Genomic DNA, 19,549 nt, shown 5'->3' with positions numbered 1-19,549 from the left:
GGAGAAGAAGCTGGTGAAGCAGATCTATGCTTTATGAGCTTCATTGAGGGTCCCTAATGTCTTCATAAATCGGACCTGTCACTGTATCTGGCATCACCTTGGTTCTCAACTGGTGGGTCGTGACCCAAAAGTGGGTCGCTGCATGTCTTCCACTTTCCACACCGGAACGCGTGGTACTGCAATGCTGTGCAGTCCATTGCAGTGCGACTTGGGTCGCTACTTAATGGCCAAGGACAAATGTGGGTCCTGAGGTTACACAGGTTAAGAACCACTGTGCTATCACATTGCTTCCTATATGCATGCCCCTATATGATAGCAATAGAGTTAAGTGTAAAAAAAATAAATAAGGTCACAAAAAAAAAGTAAAAAAAAAAAACTCCTTTTAGATTATTTTTTTTAAAGTCCACCACCCCCATGTACACGCACTTACAAACACAAACATGCGTCTGTGCGCCTATGTGCAAAATCGACGAATTCCAACACTAAAATTATGAGCGGTAAAAGCTTTTAAAGTGTCGTCTATGGGCAATTTTGGGTATTGTAGCTTTTTCTATTTCATGGGCGCACACAGTTTTAAGACTTGACATGTTGTTTGGTGTCTTTTTACCTGACTTGGCACCATCTTTAATCAAAATATTTTTTATTATCAAATACATGTCTCATAACATACTGTGGGGAAAAGTTGTTTTCCGAAATTATCAGTACTTTTTATAGTAAAAAATAAAAAACCCCAGTGGTGATTAAATACCACCAAAAGAAAGCTCTATCTGTCCCAAAAAAAGGATATCAAATTAATTTCGGTACAGTGCTGCACAACTGAATAAATGTCGAAGTACCTCAGTGCTGAATACTGAAACATGGTCTGGACAGGAAGGTGGTTTAACACCCCGGTCTTCAAGTGGTTAAAGAAGTGTAGGCTTATACAACAAGTTATTGTTGTTGTCTGGTTTAGGAGACCTCCTAATTTGCATATTAGTAACTCTCCTGGGTTGAAGAACTGAAACAAATTTGTCAGTCGGTTTTACTGAGAGATCTAAGCAACCCCGCAGCTGGAGATCCCAGAAAAAAGGTTTGTTTTGACCAAAGTTATTCCTTAAAATTAGCCATGTATTCCTTTGGAATCTTTTAAAAATCCATCATAATTCCTTCCAACATGAGCTGCCTCTTACAATTGTAAGGCAAATATTTAATCTTGCTCTTACGCTTTCATCACATAGACAAGGGGATAAATAGATGAAGAGCACAAGGTGAATGTTATGCTTTTATTGTAATTACAGAGAAATGAAAAGCTTACCTTGTAGACTGTACACCTGGGCACTTCTGCTGACAGCCAACAGCGAGATTAAAGAATTCACACACACTTGCCTCAGAGGGTCCTCCAAGGATTTCTCTTCATAGCTCTATATCAAATAATATGCTAAGTATTTAATTGAGACAACTAAACATTACCGCTGCTCATTAGGCCTTTTACTGAAATGCATGAAATGTAAGATAACACATACATAGCACACAGAAAAAAGTTAAAACTCCTTTATTCTTTTTTTGTGTAAATTAGTGATTTTAGAAGTACTGGGAAGAACTGAGATGCCAAAACACTAGACCCGTCCCACCATGCTGTGAACATTAAGTAATTAAACATTTAAATATACAAGGCTCATATTACAAAGAAAACAAACCAGGGAGAGTACATTTTTTAAAAGTTAGTTATTTTCAGTTGAGTTCCATAAAATGTGAAAACTAGTCACAAAACTTTTAATTTTTTTAAATTTTGGACAGAGTAGCGAACGATTAACCCATCCTGTTTTTTGCCATCTGTGTCCCATTTGGTAGATTTCCTTTCACTTTCTGTCCTGTTAAGAAAACAGGAAGTGATAAGATATCTCTCCAAAGTTAGGTGAATGCCTTCTTAGACAGTTGTCCCCAGAACAAGTGCCCCCATTGGAAGGTTTTCCCAAGTCAAACTTTTGGATTTTCCCCTACTTTCAATCCTAGTGACAGGTCACTAGACCAAGTAGGGAAGGTCAGTCTCCATAACTGGGACACAGATTGCAATGAAAACCTTGCAAGGGTTGTAATTCCTATCCAAAATAAAAACCAAGTTGGGCTTAAATACACTTTAAATGGTTTAAGTATGCACCAAAAAGAAAAAGTGGAACTAGAGCCTCTCATCCTTTATAGTCAAGGAGGGTTTTTTGATTGCAGTTGCCATGGTGCTACACATGCAATCAGCTATGAGACCAGCCATTTGAAGGCTTGAATGTTTGGTTGAGAGCTGACATAAGCACACTGGCAACCTTGACAGTTGGCATGACTTAAAAGTAACTGTTGTGGGAGGCTATAAGATTGGTGGGTCTAGTTTCACTTTAAAGATGTTTTCATACACTCTACTTATGGCCATGCTTAGTTGATCTGAGTTTCGTTCACGTTTTGAATGCAGCTCAGGCAGCAAGCCCCATAAGGATGTACTTATGGTGTGCTAGGCAAAATTCAGGCTCATTGGTAGCAAGTACTAAATGGCCATTATCAGGGGACAATAACATATGTTCTGTTCCCATCCATTCTGTGTTAAATTGGTTTTGCATTCTGTTCTACACGGAGTGCAGGTTTTATGGATCTCTGGGTGGGCTCTGACCTCTGAGCAGCTAACAAGCTCATCATAAACATCTACAGACAGAATGTCCAGTGAGAAAGGACTCTACAAATGGCAATTTTAACACAAAACATTTGTGTACACAATTATTACACCTGCTAACTACTTATACATAACATTACATGTACAGTATTTATCCACCTTCAGAATGTATGAACAACTATTAAAGCATTTCTCACAGCAAAGACTAACCTGTAAAATTACTTTGCACAGGCCGTTCCCTAGTTTCAGATTTCCATCTAAAACCAAATGCAATGGTGTACTTGTCTGTGACTCCTGAAGGCGATGATTTTCTTCTTCTGCTAGAAGAACTGACAGAAACTGCAAGCTGGTCGAATAAAGACTGGGGTGGCTTCCAGCTAATGCTACACACTCAGACATCAAGTCTAGACCAAAGGCAAACAAGACAATACACATTATTAAACAAGGGCCTCTTAAATTAAGTAAGACAAAAGCCGAGCAGCAAATAGATTATCCCTATCCTTTATATTCCTAAAAAAATTATATAAAGCATTTATTTCTTTAAAAGCTATTTTTGCTTTTTAATTCATTAACTTTAGTTGCCCAAAGACATAAATAAATGAACATGTGCAGTGCACAGTTTTCTTGTCTCACATGATCGTTGATTTCATAAAGTAGTAGAGCAAATTCACTTTTCACTTAACTTGGGCTACCCACACATGCATAGATTAAGGGCCGGTTCACTCGCTCTCCAGTGCATGCACTATTGTTTCCAATCGCACCGTGGGCATTGCTGTGCCACGTCTGCGGGTGATTGTACTGCGGGGCAGGAGACGTGGCTGCAGTGTAATTGTCTTGAATGGCACTACCAGGCTCCCTCCTGCCCCAGAATGCAGGAAGGCTTAATTAGGCGACCCAGTGCGTTCCAGCCACTAACCGTGCTGGAACGCACTGGAGAGCATGTGAACAAGCCCTTATATCGTTCAGCTGCAGGCTAAATGGAAGAAAACTAGTAGATTTCTTTACCCATCCTAAACAGCATTAAAGATGGAATCTCCATCTCCCAGAACCTGCTGATGTCTTAATACCCGAACAATTACTTCATCTGATTTGTTCGGCTGACAATTTTTCATCCGATTCCTTCTATTTTTCAATTAGGGTCCATTCACACCAGATCCATTGCATTGCAATGCGTTGTGATGCATTTGTCAATGGATGCTAACAGAAGGGCACTAAAAAATGAATGGGTGTGCATGGGGCTAGTTCACACTGCTCCATTCCATTGAATTACATTGTGCTGAAAAAAAGTAGAACATGCATTACTTTTTTTCAGCACAATGTAACTCAACAGATTCGATGGGAACTCGCCCCATTCACACCCATTCATTTTTAGGTGCCCTTCCGATAGCATCTGTTAGAAAAGGTATTGCAACACAACAGATCAGGAGGAACAACGGCAAGTCAACGGACCCTCCTTTGATTTGCGATTTCCTTCTGATCTTGGTGTGAATGCACCCTTAAAGCTTGTCTGAAATTTGAGGTGTCTATGGCTACCTTTAATGAATAAGACTGAACTGAAAATGAACTTCAAAATCATGTGCAAGGAAAACAAAACACACATATTTGCTCACATGATTGCACAGCTTCACCTCATTCACTAAGCGAAGTGAAAATTTGCTTCACAAAATGAACATACATCTACTCCCTTAGTAAACCAACCACGATTGGTTCAATTCACTAAACCAGAGCAATACCTGTATTTTCATTGAATAATGATTGTCGAGTGCCTTTTCATTGTAAGAATTAGTGAAAAGTAAACGCAAAACTGTGAACTTTGCTAATACATACAGAAAATTCTTAATCACAGAAGCATCAAACCTGGCCTTGTACCTGGCTAAACGCCCCCCCTCCCCCCCAAACTTGTTTAAAGTAGTCCTGCCGTGGCAGAATGCAGTATGCAGGCGACCATTCCTAAACTATCTTTCTAAAAATGCTGGTTACCCGACCATCAGGTTTACACTTTGGCTTTATTGCTTTCTGCGTCAATAACATGGAGAAAGTAAAGAGGTAGGAATTTTGCTACTTTTCAGACCTTCCATGTGCTGAATACCTATTCCTAGTTATTGACCTATACACAGTAAAACTAGACATGGCCAGGTAACTTATGAGACGAGCAAAGACCGCCCCCATAATTTTCTTATTATAAGAATTACATGTGTACTTTAAGGCTACACCAGAACTCAGTCTGAAATTAAAGTCTTGCTATGAACATAATTTGGGGGGTTTTAACAGCACAGTTATACAGTGTCTAAGAATACCTGCTATAGTACAAAGAAGAAGACCTGCTGTGTAAAATAAACTTTTTTGAATAATGTCCAACTCCCCCCTTACTTGCACCTAGCACATAACAAGGAAATATCAAGCACTTGCTTGGGGAAGCATGTTCCTCTGTATAGCTGATGCAGTTTGGGAGGGTGAGGTGTGGAGTGAGTGGTGACGTGAAATGAAGTACACAGCTGTTGTGGGGTTCAGCGTACAGAAGGTCAGTGGCTCTCAAACAAATGTTTAAGTTACAGCTGTTAGCCATCTCTGGGATGTTTTAATATGGGGTTATAACAACTCTAACTGCATTCAGCGGTCCTAGCCTGGTGCTAGAATGTGCTTTTAGATGACTCTATTGCACAATTTTAAAAAAAGTGCATACACTGTTAAAAGAAGAGATGCAATGCATCTCCAGCAGGTGGGTGCTCTCTTGCAGATCCATGAGTTCTGTAGTGACACACAGGTCAGTGGTAGGAACCACACAGCCTACAGCAAGGAACAAGCTTTCCAACACTAGCGATGGGCTCGGCCGTCTTCGCAAGCGCCTCGTGCCGAGCCCGCCAGGAAGCTGTCAGCGCGCAGGGCCAATCACAGGCACTGAGACATTTCCTGATCTCTGCAGCTGCGGACCGGGAACATGTCTCAGTGCCTTTGATTGGCCCTGCGCGCTGACGGCTTCCTGGCAGGCTCGGCACGAGGCGCTTGTGAACACGCCCAAGCCCATCACTATCCAACACACGTAATATGTCAGATACCACTGGCAAGTGATGTAGAGACCACCTGCAGTCCATGCAGTGCTATGACAGATTTAAGCAAGGCGGTGCTTGTAGTGACAAAGATGATAAAACAGAATTCACCAGCACTCAAGCATTCAAGGTGCACATGTCTAATCTATTGTAAATACATCACTAAGGTCATACAGCCCACGTTTCGGGGGCCACACAGGGTCTCTTCCTCAAGATGACACAGTGGGGAAGGGACCCTGTGTGGCCCCAAAATGTGGGCTATATGACCTGTGAGATGTATAATATTTAGACTATGCACCTTGAATTCTTGAATGCTGGTGACTTATCTTTTATCATCTTGAAGATACCACTGGCACTCATAGTTCTGCAAGGAGACCGAGATTTAACACACCGCCCATTAAAGAGATAACTATACATCTCCTCTTTTACAGCATGGATCTTGTTTCATTTATTTTTTTAAATATGAACAGGGTCTCTTTACAGATTTTTAAAAATCTGCTTGAAGACTGTTAAATGCTTTGCGGATGTTCTACAGACTAGTATTTGCAAATTACACTTTGGAGTCCACTCCAACCTTGCCAGCATACACAATGAATCCATTTTCTATCTAATTACAAAGTAAGGCCTTGTCACCCAAGCAAAGGAACTATGCTATGAAAATATGTGTCTCCTCCTGCAATGTGGCCGGAACAGCCAAACTAAGTTCATTTAAGATTTGTGTGGTCAATTTTCTAACACATACAATTAGCCTAATATTTTAAGCTAAACAATTTGCTGCGGTGAGTAAAGCGGAAAAAGCATTACACAACCATGTTTTAATAAATTACAAAAACAGCACATTTAGTGCATATTATATAAGCTCAAGCAAAATTATTTTGCACTGCAGTGGAAAGTTTGCCTTTAGTAAGGACATGAAAAAAGACTGCCTTATCCTTTCTAGTATCAAAAAATATCAGTGTGCACATTTTCTGTAAAATGCAACCGCACAGTATAGAGTATATAATAGTATAGTACTTGGGTATACATTTACAACCTTTTCACACAGTTGGATCTGTTGTTACATCCGTGTGCATGCAGTTTTCTTGCTTCATCTTGCAATGGAGGAAAAAAACTGACATTCTCAAACCCATGTTAGTGTATGGGCAGCCAGATCTAAAAGGACAGGTGTCTGTTTACATCCGGTTACCCGAAATCCAGCACAATTGGGTCTGGTGAGATAGATCTCTGTTCCATTTTTCTTTTTGGACCTGGCCGTAGATGGGGGTAACCGGATGTAAACAGATTCCCGTCCGTTTAGATCCGGCCGCCCATACAATAACATCAGGCTTCCGATCAGGTCCGCCTGAAAAACTGACAGGCAGACCTGATCAGAAAGCCCATGTGAAAGGGGCCTAAAGTGACAGAACCATGAAGTTCTGATTAAAGTTGAGATGAGAAAAAGAAACACTGTGGGTATATATTTTCTAGACTATAGATTTTTAAGGTTCAATGAACATGGGGAACCATGTTTAGGCACTTCCTGATACAGGGTGACAACACTCTGCCCCTATCTCCCAATTGCTGTTCTGTGTTAGTACCCTGTCACATGTACTTCCTGTGGAGACTGTAAACAGCTATGCCAGTGCTCATTGGGCAGACATATTTAATTACTGTCGCCATCAGAAAACCCATCCCTAAGAAATTACGGACAGCAGCCTCAGGGGAGCATGCTTATAGACGAGAGGTAGATGCAAAAGGACTGCAAGAGAACAGCAGTGCTGATAAGCAACAAATGCTGAGAAAATGGTGAAAACAATATTACCTATAAGAAAAAAACATGATAATTATTTAACTACACAGTTCCTTAGAAAAGTAAATGTCATCCAGTTAGGGTTTACATCTGCTTTGTAATAATTCATATGCCAAGTGTTGCCTGTTCTAGGTCTTTCCTCATGTGTGTATGAATTAGAAGATTGTTCATGGAAATGTACTGTACATTTGCTGACACTCAGGCCAAAGCTTCCATTCTGGCTGTAAGATACCAATGGTGGAAATGCACAATTTTGAATTTCTTTAAAGTATATTTAATCCAAGAGCAAAAACATTATGCATTACAGATTACAGGTCTTTAGATAGTCCTGCTACATTATTTTCTTTTTTTAGTTGATTTTATATTTATTTTCACCTCTCCTGGATTTCAGAGCGCCTCCCCTCTTTTCCATAACAGAGAGTAGAGGTGTCAGTTCACTAGAGGAAGTTATAAGCATTTGAATTTATGAATCAGATATAAAAAAACACTTTCATAGTATATTAACAGCCCAAATAGGAGCAAATTAGAAAGGTTTATTTTTAGGGTTTAAATAAGTTTCGTGCACAAAGGCAAAAGAGAGGCATCTTTCAAGGACCTTCCCACCTATTGCCTCATTAGTGCATTCTGCAGACCTGCATTGGAGTGTGTATTTACTATAGAGATACAGTGCATGCAGGTTGCAGAGACAGGTGGACTTGCATGTACTGTAGTGGCAGTATCAGCAGGAATATGCTTCTCTAGCGTTGTGTGCAAGCAGCACTAGATATTTGGTTATCTGCTCCAGAAGCAAAGAGATAAGCTAATAAATACTCTTGTCTACCTAATCCCTAATCTGGATTTCTTAAAAAAATGAGATACAGACTACTGCTTACCAATGCTCCTATATATCCAGAGTTTCCAGAATAAATACAATGGTATTTGTTTAGCTTATAAGAACTTTTGAAAGGAAGTTCATGCCAACAAATATATTGAAGATGTAAATGCAAATATTAAACTTTTTGTTAAAATCTAATTAAATGAACAATGATATGCCTGGTGCAGAAAATGACATGTCTTACCAAAGAATGCATTGCCATGCTTTGCCACAGCTTCTGTAATACGAACTATAAAAGCTGGACCATTTGTCCTTAATAAGGTAGTTAACAACACAAATATGTCTGTCCGTGTTTGGTAAATTGCATTTTTAACCTCAGCATCTGAAAAAAATAAGGAAATAGTTTGTGTCTAGAAAGACTTTGTAAGCTAAAGTTAGAAGAGATGACTGAAGGTCTACAAAAATATAAGCTCCTTTATTGGGAATACTGTAAGTGCAGCCAAGAAGAAATACCACCTAGGAAGTCCAAACAGGGCATAGAAATGCAGATGTAGTATTACCAGTAATGCAAAGCTAACATTATTCAGGAAAACAAAGAAATCAAGAAGCATAGAAGTAAATCTACCACATATGGTCATCGTTTTGCAGTGCAGGCTGAAACAATGCAGACATCACTTTACCTTTTCAAATTAATTCTGCCATAGCTGACTAATTTGTTTTAGTAGCTGAAAATCAGCAGTTTTAGTGCCTTCAAGTTAGGAACATGCAGCCTTACACTATGTAAATCCAATTAGGATCTTGTTTAAATCAGACAGAAAAAAACAGCTTTTCCTTAAAAAAAATGATACCTAAAATTTGTATTTGCAACCCAACTGAAATCAATCTGAACTTCCCCTGCCAATTGTACTCCCTGTGCTGCACAAGCTGCTGCCCTTAGAGCAAGGTGGTAGTCCTATCAACTTTAATTAAGAACTCTACAATGAAACAACATATATTATGGGAGCAGCAAGAGATTAAACTTTATGGATTGAAGTCAGGATAACAAAGTGAAGGATAGCTTCACATAGTGAGGCCACGCCACCATTCAGCCAAAGCGATAAAGTTGTGCCTAGGGTTCCTAAGCCCCTGTATAGTGATGTGTGGGCAAGTCTCTCACAGATTATGATAATATCAATGGAAACAGGTATTTCAACTCATTATAGAAACAGTGTGAGTACATATACTTCCACCATGCCACTTCTCCCTGGGGGCCCATACGACTTATAGTAGCTATATTCAGAAACAAGATTAGATAACAATTTTTCTTGCTCCTAATTAACACTCGTTAACAAGTCACCATGTTCTTACATAATTATTGCAGGTTCATTTTGAGAATAAAATGGACAAAACAGAGTAACAGTCTATTTTGCAGCTACAAGTACCAGTAAAGTGTGCAGAACTTAAAGTGTATCTTAAAGAAGAAAAAAATTGTATTAACCCTTGCAGTGGGGCTGCTCCCACACTGCAGGGATGAAATGCTTGTTTTTGTCTAGGGTCAAAAATAAAGTTATACTCACCCAAAGCTCCGAGCCAGCCAGCTGTCACAGCGCTCCCTATAGCCTCTCTTCTCCTATGCTGCAGCATTGGAATCTTCCTCAGCATCCTCATGTCTATACATAGTGTATAAAACATGATGATTTATGGGACCTTAGACCACTGCAGAAGAGGGGGAGAGAGGCAGGAAGGACCGGTCTAAGAACAAGCTAACTCTGTAGATCAGGTGAGTATAACTTATCGAACACATATAACAAAACTGTTTCAATGGTATATTTAACAGACTAAAAGGGAGAACATTAGATAAGTTAATTGCTAGACAAACAAATCAAAGCAGCTCAACCTCCTATTTCAGTAAACAGACTGGAACTGCGTTCTCTGCCAGAGCCCATGAAATGCATTGTAGAAAACCGGCACACGAAGAGGATCCACTTAATACAAACTTTATTACTTAAGGCATTAAAAACAGCAAACAAAAAAAGTTAAAGCGTTTCAGCCCTATACATTATTACGCAGGATTTATATAAAGCCAACAGTTTGCGCAGCGCTTTACAATATAGGGAAGACATTATAATTACAATACAATTCAAGACAAGATGGTAAGGAGCATGCTATGATTAAGGCCCACGTATAGTGCTGAAACAGGTTAGCTTTTTTGTTTGCCGTTTTTAATGCCTTAAGAAATAAAGTTTGTATTGAGTGCATCCTCTTCATGTGCCAGTTTTCTACAAAGCAAGTTAATTGATAGAGTTTACATCTCACATACAGACTTTCTACTTTCAGACGGCTAGAACATTGTAAGAACCCTGCTATCTCAATGGTGACAGAGTGGAGCAGAGGGCAGTCAGATGACATTATTATAGACTGAAGGTATCTGTGGTTCTGGGTTTTGGAGCATGGAGCTGAAACTAAAATTCACATGCATAATGACTGAAATACACCAAGGATTATAGAAGATAAAATTACTTCTCTATATATTCAATTTAGTGGAAAGCTAGGTAACTATTCAGCCTCGAGCAGTGTAAGGTAAGATAAGATCCTAACTATGGAATGAAGATGTGAAACTCTCCAAGAAGAAGACAAGCCAACACTAACATCTATCAAAATGCAGTGTTTATCTTAAAATAAGATCCTAGTTGATTAATTGTCCCCAAGATGCAATTCTAGCTAAGGATGACATCTTGTACATTAGCATCACTACATTGCAAGCAAAAAATATAATTTATATGAAGACTTTTGTATTTGTTATAATTACCCATAATAAGCATCATCATGTATAAGGAAGATACAGTATATCTATGATAACATACCTGTTTATTTAATGTAATACATTTTGTTTATGCCATTAAGACAAACATTGTGACTTTTCCTTACTACATACAATAATATATGTATTAATTAACCATCAACTTCCGCATTTCAGCACTAAGGAAAGATTCAGCTTAAAAGCTAATCACTCAGACACAATTAGGGTGGGCATGAAGAAGAAACCATCCAATTTGTACATGTATGCAACACTTGTAAAAACATTTCTTTTCTCCTGCAAACAATATGAGAGGTCAGTGCTTCGATCTCTCATATCTACAAGATTTGGCTATTCCTGTACATGACCAAATCTGTTGCAGACCTGGCAGCCTATCACCAAGAAGGGGAAGTCTTGAGTGTCCAAATATGCAGGTTTATGGGAAGCTTAAGTCCTAAACTTATTCAATATATTATTTACTGGAGTTTGTTCAGCTGACAAGTGTAGTAAGGCATAACAATACATACCCAAAGCTTTCTTATGGTGTGTAAAGAGTACTAAAGTTAAAGTCGTCAATAGTGACCTTATTAGATCATCTTGGATCAATAAACTGGCATCGGAAAGAACATAAGAACGCAGAAATCCTGACAGCGAGGACAGGTAGTCAAGAAGAACAAGCACCTGTATAGATAGGAACAGACAGTGATTTACTAAAGGTACATAAGGTTTAAATAAAACAAAGTTAAACTACAACTAAACCCTAATAGTGATGAAGCTAAATTCAACACATCTGTGCTTACTAATCAGCATACCAATTTTTTAATTATTAATTTTTTTTTTTTACTTCTCTTTCCTAAAAGTACATTCCAGCACCATTCTAGTCTCCTAGGCAGAATCGGACATCAATCAGTGCCAGCATGCGAATGTCTTAGCCTTGAGTGCATGACTGTCCTATCGTTTCTGTGAGAGACACAGCTATTTAAAAGCTGTGGATATTGCAGATGTAGGTTATTCAAGCTGAACAATACACCTGCTTTGAAACACAGTCAGTGAGCTTTGTCACCCTTTTTACAGGAAGTCCCAGGAGAAGACTCGTTGGCTCACCATGTACACTAACAGGAATGCAAGGCACAACAAAAAAGAGAAGACATACACTTGACTATTGGAAGGTACTCTAACACATACAAACAAATATAATATATGGTGTATTTGGACATTGGGTTTACATACACTTCAAGCAGTGAAATAATGATACAAACTCAAGTTAACTGAGCACATTTTGACAATCTGATGTTTCTTTAATAAGGATCACTTCCAGTCCTGTTCCCTTTTATCACTTCCCTTCACTATTCTTCCTGCCAATTGCTTTAGAAAATCTAAGCTCGAACACTGCAGTTAAAAGCACAGATCATACCCAATCCCTTTATTTCAGATAATGCTGTATAGGGAATGCCCTGCAAGACAGAGGGGATGCTGACATAATAAACTTAAGCTCTTAGCTTTACCACAGCTAGACAGGAATACCAAAGAGCCATAGGCCACTCGTGAAAAACTTGAACAGGGACCTATCATATCTCATACAACCACCTTTGAAGTTGGAAAATTAAGACTGACTAGTAAGCACCTCCGGGGTGGGGGGTGTTGTGGTGTGTCGTGGCTGTTGTGTTGTGCAGCTCCTAGGGTTGTTAGACCGGGGTGTCTAACTGTGTACTAATGAACGGAAAGAAAGGGAGGGAAGGAGCGCATGATGTGTAGCTTTTGAGGATCTTTTGGTCTACTTGTGGCAAGATAAATTGAACTCAGGTGCGATAAACTAGAGTTAAGTTATGTTTTAACAGGGGGGAGGCAAACACTTTTTCACACATGGCCGTGTGGGTTTGGATTTTGTTTTCCCTTAATAATGAAAACCTTCCTTTAAAAACTGCATGTTGTGTTTACTTGTGTTATCTTTGACTAATATTTAAATTTGTTTGATGATCTGAAACATTAAAAAGTGTGACAAACGTGCAAATCAATGAAAAATCAGGAAGGGGCCAACACTTTTTCACTCAACTGTACATGTATATACATACATACATACATATACACACACACACACACACACACACACACACACACACATATATATATATAGATAGATAGATATATATATATATATATCTATCTATCTATATATATATATCTCAAAATATTACATTCCCTATAGTCTTTTTCTGCATATTTTAGGGTTCTTTTGTTTATTTTGGAGTTCTCGAACCCTCAGAGTGCATTGGTTGAATTATCTTAGTTACCTAATATGCCATAATTAAAAATCAACTTGGACTCTGTGGTCATTGTTGTGGCCTCCTATTGTTTCCTTAGCATTTGAAAGCTAACCTCCAGGCAGGTCCCGCTGCTGGTACAGTATCTTTAGCTAATCCATAGTGCCGTGGATTTCCTTAGATATGTATTAAATACTTTGTTGTAAGACATCATAAAATAATAAAAACCTGTTAAAACTGACCCAATAATATTATAGTTTCCCTATAAAAAAAATAAACAGTTCATTTGTAAAAAAGCACCAATTGGGGCTGGGTGCAAATGTACAATTTAGAAATGCATATTCAAAAACCCGCAGTGTGAATGGCCATAAAATAGAAAAACTATCCCTTTAACTCTTGATTGTGCTTGGCCTAATCCTTTAATCACATACAAGTAAAAAGGAAATAATACCATCTATGTCAAAGACAACCATTTTCACCTTTGTAAAAATAAAAAAAAGTTATAATAGCGCATTCACTCAATATTGTGCAGAAAGCAAAGCCGACCTGTGACTTTTTATTTCGAGAGCGACCTTCAGGGGTGAGTGAAGTCTTGAGATCAGAAAAGCATCTTTCGAGTACAGCTGGCTTTATGAGACTGTAAATGAGAAAACACAAAGGAAAAACAGGAGCTTCTTTTACACGGTCAGATTACATTACAGAGCAAATACAGCAAGGACACACTAAAATATTCAAGAGCTGCCCTGAGTTCTATCATTTCTCTTCTACTAAGCATTATTATACAGCTGGTCATGCAATAAAAAATATAATGGCATGCACATTTGTGCTTTGAGATCATTTTCAAGCTACGCTATAATAACATCATTTACAAATTTGAAACTCACGCAAATGAGAAATAAAGAAAAACAGATTGTAAGAGCTATACAATGGATTTGCAGAACAGAAAACTGTGTAGGGAGACATTCTTAATATTAATAACTGTATATGCTGTAATTTTACAGCATTTCTCTGCTACCAAGAATGACCCGAAGATGCAGTTTACATAGATGAATTCAGTGCTATATAGATACAGATTGCATTAAGATCCAAGGTTTATCATTACAACATGCTTTCACATCTGCCCTGAAGCAGAAGCTGGAACTGTCATACTGCATGAAGCTAAGCAGATGTATACAATTTTTCATTCCTTATTTGAGTCATGGGACTTTTTTACTGGTGGAAGTATCACACAAACAGAAACAATTAGGGGAAAAAAATACTTCTGCTAAGTTTTAACTAAATTTCCCACTGTATACAATATGCTAGGAAAAACACACAGGGTTACACAGACAAATACAAAGGGATATCGATTTTGCTTATTTTTTACACTCATCATCCAAGTTCTAGGAACAATCATTTGCTTTCAAAATAGGAGCCGGATGGTATAACAAAAATATTTTACCTATAAGGCAGGGGTGGACAAATTAATATGGAATTTAGGAACCTGAACTAACAATCCAGGAGCCAGCAGGATTTTTTTTTTTTTTAGGAGCCACCTTTATTGACAACAATTAGTGTTAAACCTTATTAGTTAGCCTTAGGCCTCATTCACACTGTTAAAGAGCCGGCCCGTACAGATCCGTGCGGCATGCACGGCCGTATCGGGCCACTCCTGGGAAGGACAGGTGCTGCGTTTGATTGTACACAGCAGCCTGTTCTTCTCTATGGGAGCACACCGCCGTACGCTGACCTGAACTGCACATCCGTGTGGGTGCCTGTGCTCGGACACAGACAGGACACCCGCACGGATGTACGGACACCCGCACGGGTGAGCGTACAGCCGCGTACTCCCATAAAGAAGAACAGGCTGCTGCATACGATCACAAGCAGCGCCTGTCCTTCCGTAGAGCGGCCCGATACAGCTGTGCACGCCGCACGGATATGTATGGGTCGGCTCTTTAGCAGTGTGAATGAGGCTTTCATTTTTAAGACGAATTAGCTGCCTGGCTGCTGAGATTTGTCCAGCCCTGTCAAAAGGAAACAATTATTTCTTCCAATCATGTACTTGCCTGTGTTTCTGAACATTTGCAACTGTTTCACAAAAAAATTGCAAAAAAAGGAATAGGTATAGATATAACAGTGAACACACCAACACAGTAATATGCTTCAAATCTGTTGTTATACAACACAGTATACATGAGATAACATGCAGTTTTATTCCCACAGATGTATATAAACACAGCCACCGAATACAATAAAACAGCATTTCTTTACAATTGCTATAATAAATATTAGTTTACATCTGGCACAATATGGAAAAGTATTTTCAGTAAACGAACAAAATAAAGCTAAATATATCCTGCATAATGTACAAAATGCTGAATTAGACAAAAGACATTCATGACATGGGGAGCATATTTAGCTAGCTAAAGCCATCTAATTGTACCATATTTGTACCACATTAGAACACAGGCATGCACCATCATATTGAACAGACAGCATGTTAATGCATTCAATAGATGCTACTGGCATCTAGTACATTGCTTCCCAAGATCTGAGTGTTTGTTGTCTAAGGGTGTTCACACAAATGCTAATTGTCCTGAGAGATCTTTAAATCTGGCCTACATTAGGAAGTACGGTAAGTGCTGTCCTGTGTTAGAAGTGCTGTCACTGTTTGGGCTATTATAACCAACATCTACACAGCACAAGCTACCACTACTATTCCTGTAACAATCAGCCTTGAGACTTTGCTAAATGCTGGTCATTACTTAGTACTTTAGCTAGGGATATGTTACAGTGCACACCTGTGGCAGCTATGAGTGTTTAAACAGATCGCTGGACATTCTGTTTGTGCTTAATCAACAGGTTCTCTTTATTTGTCTGATTATTACTCTACTCGCATGATTTGAAGTTCATTGAAACTCTGTTGTGTATCTGTTAGGAACACCTACCTTGATTCTGCTGCTCTCTGCTCAGACCATCTGCCTGCCGACTAGTTGACAGTCACCCCTTGCAACACAGTGGATCCACCAAACTCCATGACAATTCAACTCCATGTAACACAGTGTTTTACATGCTTGCAACCAGTGGATCCAACAAACTCCATGACAATTCAAATCCATGGAACACAGTGTTTTACATGCTTGCAACCAGTGGATCCACCAAACTCCATGTAACACAGTGGTTTACATGTTTGAAACCAAAGGAATGTTCTACCTTTTACAAGAGATTTAAAAGAAACGAAACACCTGAAGGGTATTATTAGAAGGTTTCTTATGAAAGCATCTCTTATTTTCTTTTTTTTCTTCTGTAAAGAAAAGCAACCTATGTTTAAATGAAATGTTTGCATGGTGGACTCATAAGCATACAGCACACCACAGTAACCACTGAAAACCGCCCTCCTTTAATGGTAATCATTTTGTAAGTGCAATAGGTGTGATTTCCTTTTGACAGGCTATTTCTGAAAACCTTTTATTCAGACTACAAGAACTACTTTCTGCTGGGGTACTGACTTACTACCTGATATTGTATGATCATAAAAAGTATTTTATCCTGCACATTAAATGAGCAAAGAGAGACAGGTTGCACAAGAACTCTGTAGCCAAAAGGACAAATACACAAAACTTAAATTTTGACCAAAAAACTGCTGTAAACTCACAGAAGCGTTAACATAACTAAGCAATAGTTTAGAATTAATATACACACATTATATAAAAGGTGGTCTATCTACATCAACAGGGTTCTAAACGTGAAATAAGCCAATTGTTTGCACCTTGTTAGATCTGTCAGCAAATGTGTCTTAGCCAAGGCGTTGACAATATCTTCGGAATTCATTACTAGCAGATTCTCCAGTAATCCGCACACTGCTGACAAGAGGGATGGGGTGACTAAGGAACATTGGTCAGACGTGCACACAGAAACGCAAATCTCTTCAGAGCTTTGAGATGCCGTTCTTGCTTTGTTGTTTTGACCTGTAGTGAACAGTCATTACATTACCAAGGACAAAAGGGTAATTGATATTACATTAGCCACTTCAACTCTCATACCTGTATATCCCTTATGGACCAGCGCATTTTTAAAATTTCTGCTATGGGCCTGGTTATCAGCAACAACTTTGTTATTAAATAGGATAAAGTAAAACAGATACTTTTTTAAAGACAAAAAAGATTTATTTTCTTTTGGTGATATTGTCCTGCAATAAATGTAATGCAATCCATTGACAAAAAAACATAACAAAACTGAAAAAAGAGAGAGAAAATGAATGTGCCCTGTTTTAAATAACACTAAAATTCTGATTTTGGTACGGAGCATTGCAAAGATATTTGCAAATGAAATAATGTCTTTTTTTTTTGCATGTAATATTTTTATTAATAGTACAGCAGATATACATAGTGGAAAACACAGTAGATTTAGAATAACGTCTTTTCCCCCCCAAAATTTTTCATTTTTAGAAAAATAGAAAAAAAAAATAGAAAAATATTAGATAAAGGGGAGAAAGGAAAGGATTTTTTTCAGAGATCAGAATAAACTAAGGGTTAATAAGGGGTTAAATGGGAACACATTTTAAATACATTTTATTTGTCAGGTTGCTTTAACCAACATCATAAGTAGATCAAAGCTCAAGCCTTCGATCTGCTAATGAATAAAAGAGTAGATACAAAAGTAACAAGGCTACTTTATATCAAATATCCATTTTGTTTTACAGCAGCAGCTGCAATAGCTACACAACAACACCAGATGGTCTTTTTGAGAGCTGGAAATTGCCGGCAAATACAGGGAAGTGAGCAGCAGTAGGGCAGAAGGACAGGGACTACCACCCACACCCTGTGTACTTCGCTGAAGTTTCCAGGATGTGTTTAGGGCTCCCAATGTCCACAACTGGTTAAAATACAGCAACATTACTGCCGTACTCCACCATCACCTTTGCACGATTAACTGAAAAGTCCAATTAAAAGGTTTAAAGCATAAGCCCCCGAATTGGGGGGCTGATTTTTTCAGGCCAGGAACCACCTGATCCTCAGAGCAACAAAAGTTAGACACATGATTCTCTTGCAACAGTAGAGAGATGGGTAACTCCTTGACCAATATATTGTAGAGCCCTTTACTAGAGAACCAGACTAGTCTAAACTATCTGCAGGTCATGAAATGATTCAGCTGCATCTTCCAGGGAATAGTACCACCAGGAAGACACTGTCCACTAGGGTCTACTGTAACTGATTTTTTTCCACAGGAGGCCATCTGAGTGTCCCACTTTGGGGATCCCATGAGAAGGCACTCTCTGGTGCTAACACCCTGGAGAACACTTGGAGTGCAGAAGCAAGACTGAGGAGTTAGGGCCCTGCTAGGAAAAGTACTGGCACTAGCTGACCATGGAGAACAGAGTGTCCTTTTGGAAAAGGACAGGGATGCTGGATCTGATGGATACCCAGCATAGGTAATGGTCTTGCCTGTCTAAAAAGAGACAAATGACTGCTCTGTGGGAAAGAATAGTTACTAGGTTGGAATAAAGTTCCTAAGACCATCTTTTAGAGAAGACTTTCCTGATGGTCTAGACGGTTTCCAACACCGGCTATTGCATGTGGCTGTAGAATCAGACTTAGAGGCCCCAGTCATGCCTACTCAGCAACTGTGCAGTGGTGATGCCACTAAGCTCAGGGCTGATGAGGCAAAGCCTTAAGTACTTACACAAACCCATGCATCTGGCCCAGGATAGGTGGCTAGAGTTGACCAAAGTCCCTTTAGGAATGCACTGAGGGTCTTTGTGGCTCTTTGGAAAACAAGAGCTGCATCAGGGGAGAGGTTTCCTTAATGCTGAATGGCAGAAAAGATTGCAGAAGCTGCAGAGAAGGACCCCTTACTTTTTATGTGTAAGCAGTGGTTTCTACGTAGAGGTCTGACACCCCCTGCTGAGTCAGATCTAGAGATCTCCAATAAGCAGAGAGCATGAGCTTTTTTGTCCATTATGGATGTGTATCCATTGCAAATATTCCCCCTCACTTTCTGTTCTAGTTACAGAGGATCACAGGGAAATGGAAGTGATGGGAAATCTCTTGAATAGGGACACAGACAGCAACAAAACCACTCTATTTGCAGGGTGGGAAAGGGAATGTTAAAACTTCTGTCAAATTTTGACTAGAGTTAGGTTTTAGGGAGTCTCAGAAACAACAATGATGACAATATATTAAGTGTATACCTTGAATCAGTTCTTGGTCAACTACATTTTCCAAGACAGAAGAATCAGCAATTGCAAC

At 39.0% G+C, this 19,549-nt stretch overlaps 1 protein-coding gene across 1 annotated transcript in view; it reads right to left on the bottom strand.

The window, feature by feature from the left end:
• The window catches only part of LOC108784955 (rotatin-like), a 39,759-nt gene extending 22,501 nt beyond the window's left edge, over nt 1–17,258 (bottom strand). The window contains exons 1-6 of the mRNA XM_018553908.1: nt 17,071–17,258; nt 13,866–13,956; nt 11,586–11,739; nt 8,527–8,664; nt 2,843–3,036; nt 1,295–1,400 (exon numbers count right to left, since the gene is read on the bottom strand). Of these exons, the coding sequence (XP_018409410.1) occupies nt 1,295–1,400; nt 2,843–3,036; nt 8,527–8,664; nt 11,586–11,739; nt 13,866–13,956; nt 17,071–17,132 (745 nt within the window). The 5' untranslated portion in view covers nt 17,133–17,258. The remainder of the gene's footprint in view (nt 1–1,294; nt 1,401–2,842; nt 3,037–8,526; nt 8,665–11,585; nt 11,740–13,865; nt 13,957–17,070) is intronic.
• Nucleotides 17,259–19,549: the final 2,291 nt, after the last annotated feature.

Source organism: Nanorana parkeri, unplaced genomic scaffold (assembly GCF_000935625.1).
Source record: "Nanorana parkeri isolate BGI_ZX_2015 unplaced genomic scaffold, ASM93562v1 scaffold134, whole genome shotgun sequence".
Taxonomy (NCBI): Eukaryota; Metazoa; Chordata; class Amphibia; order Anura; family Dicroglossidae; genus Nanorana; species Nanorana parkeri.
This window is presented reverse-complemented; position numbering and strand designations above follow the sequence as displayed.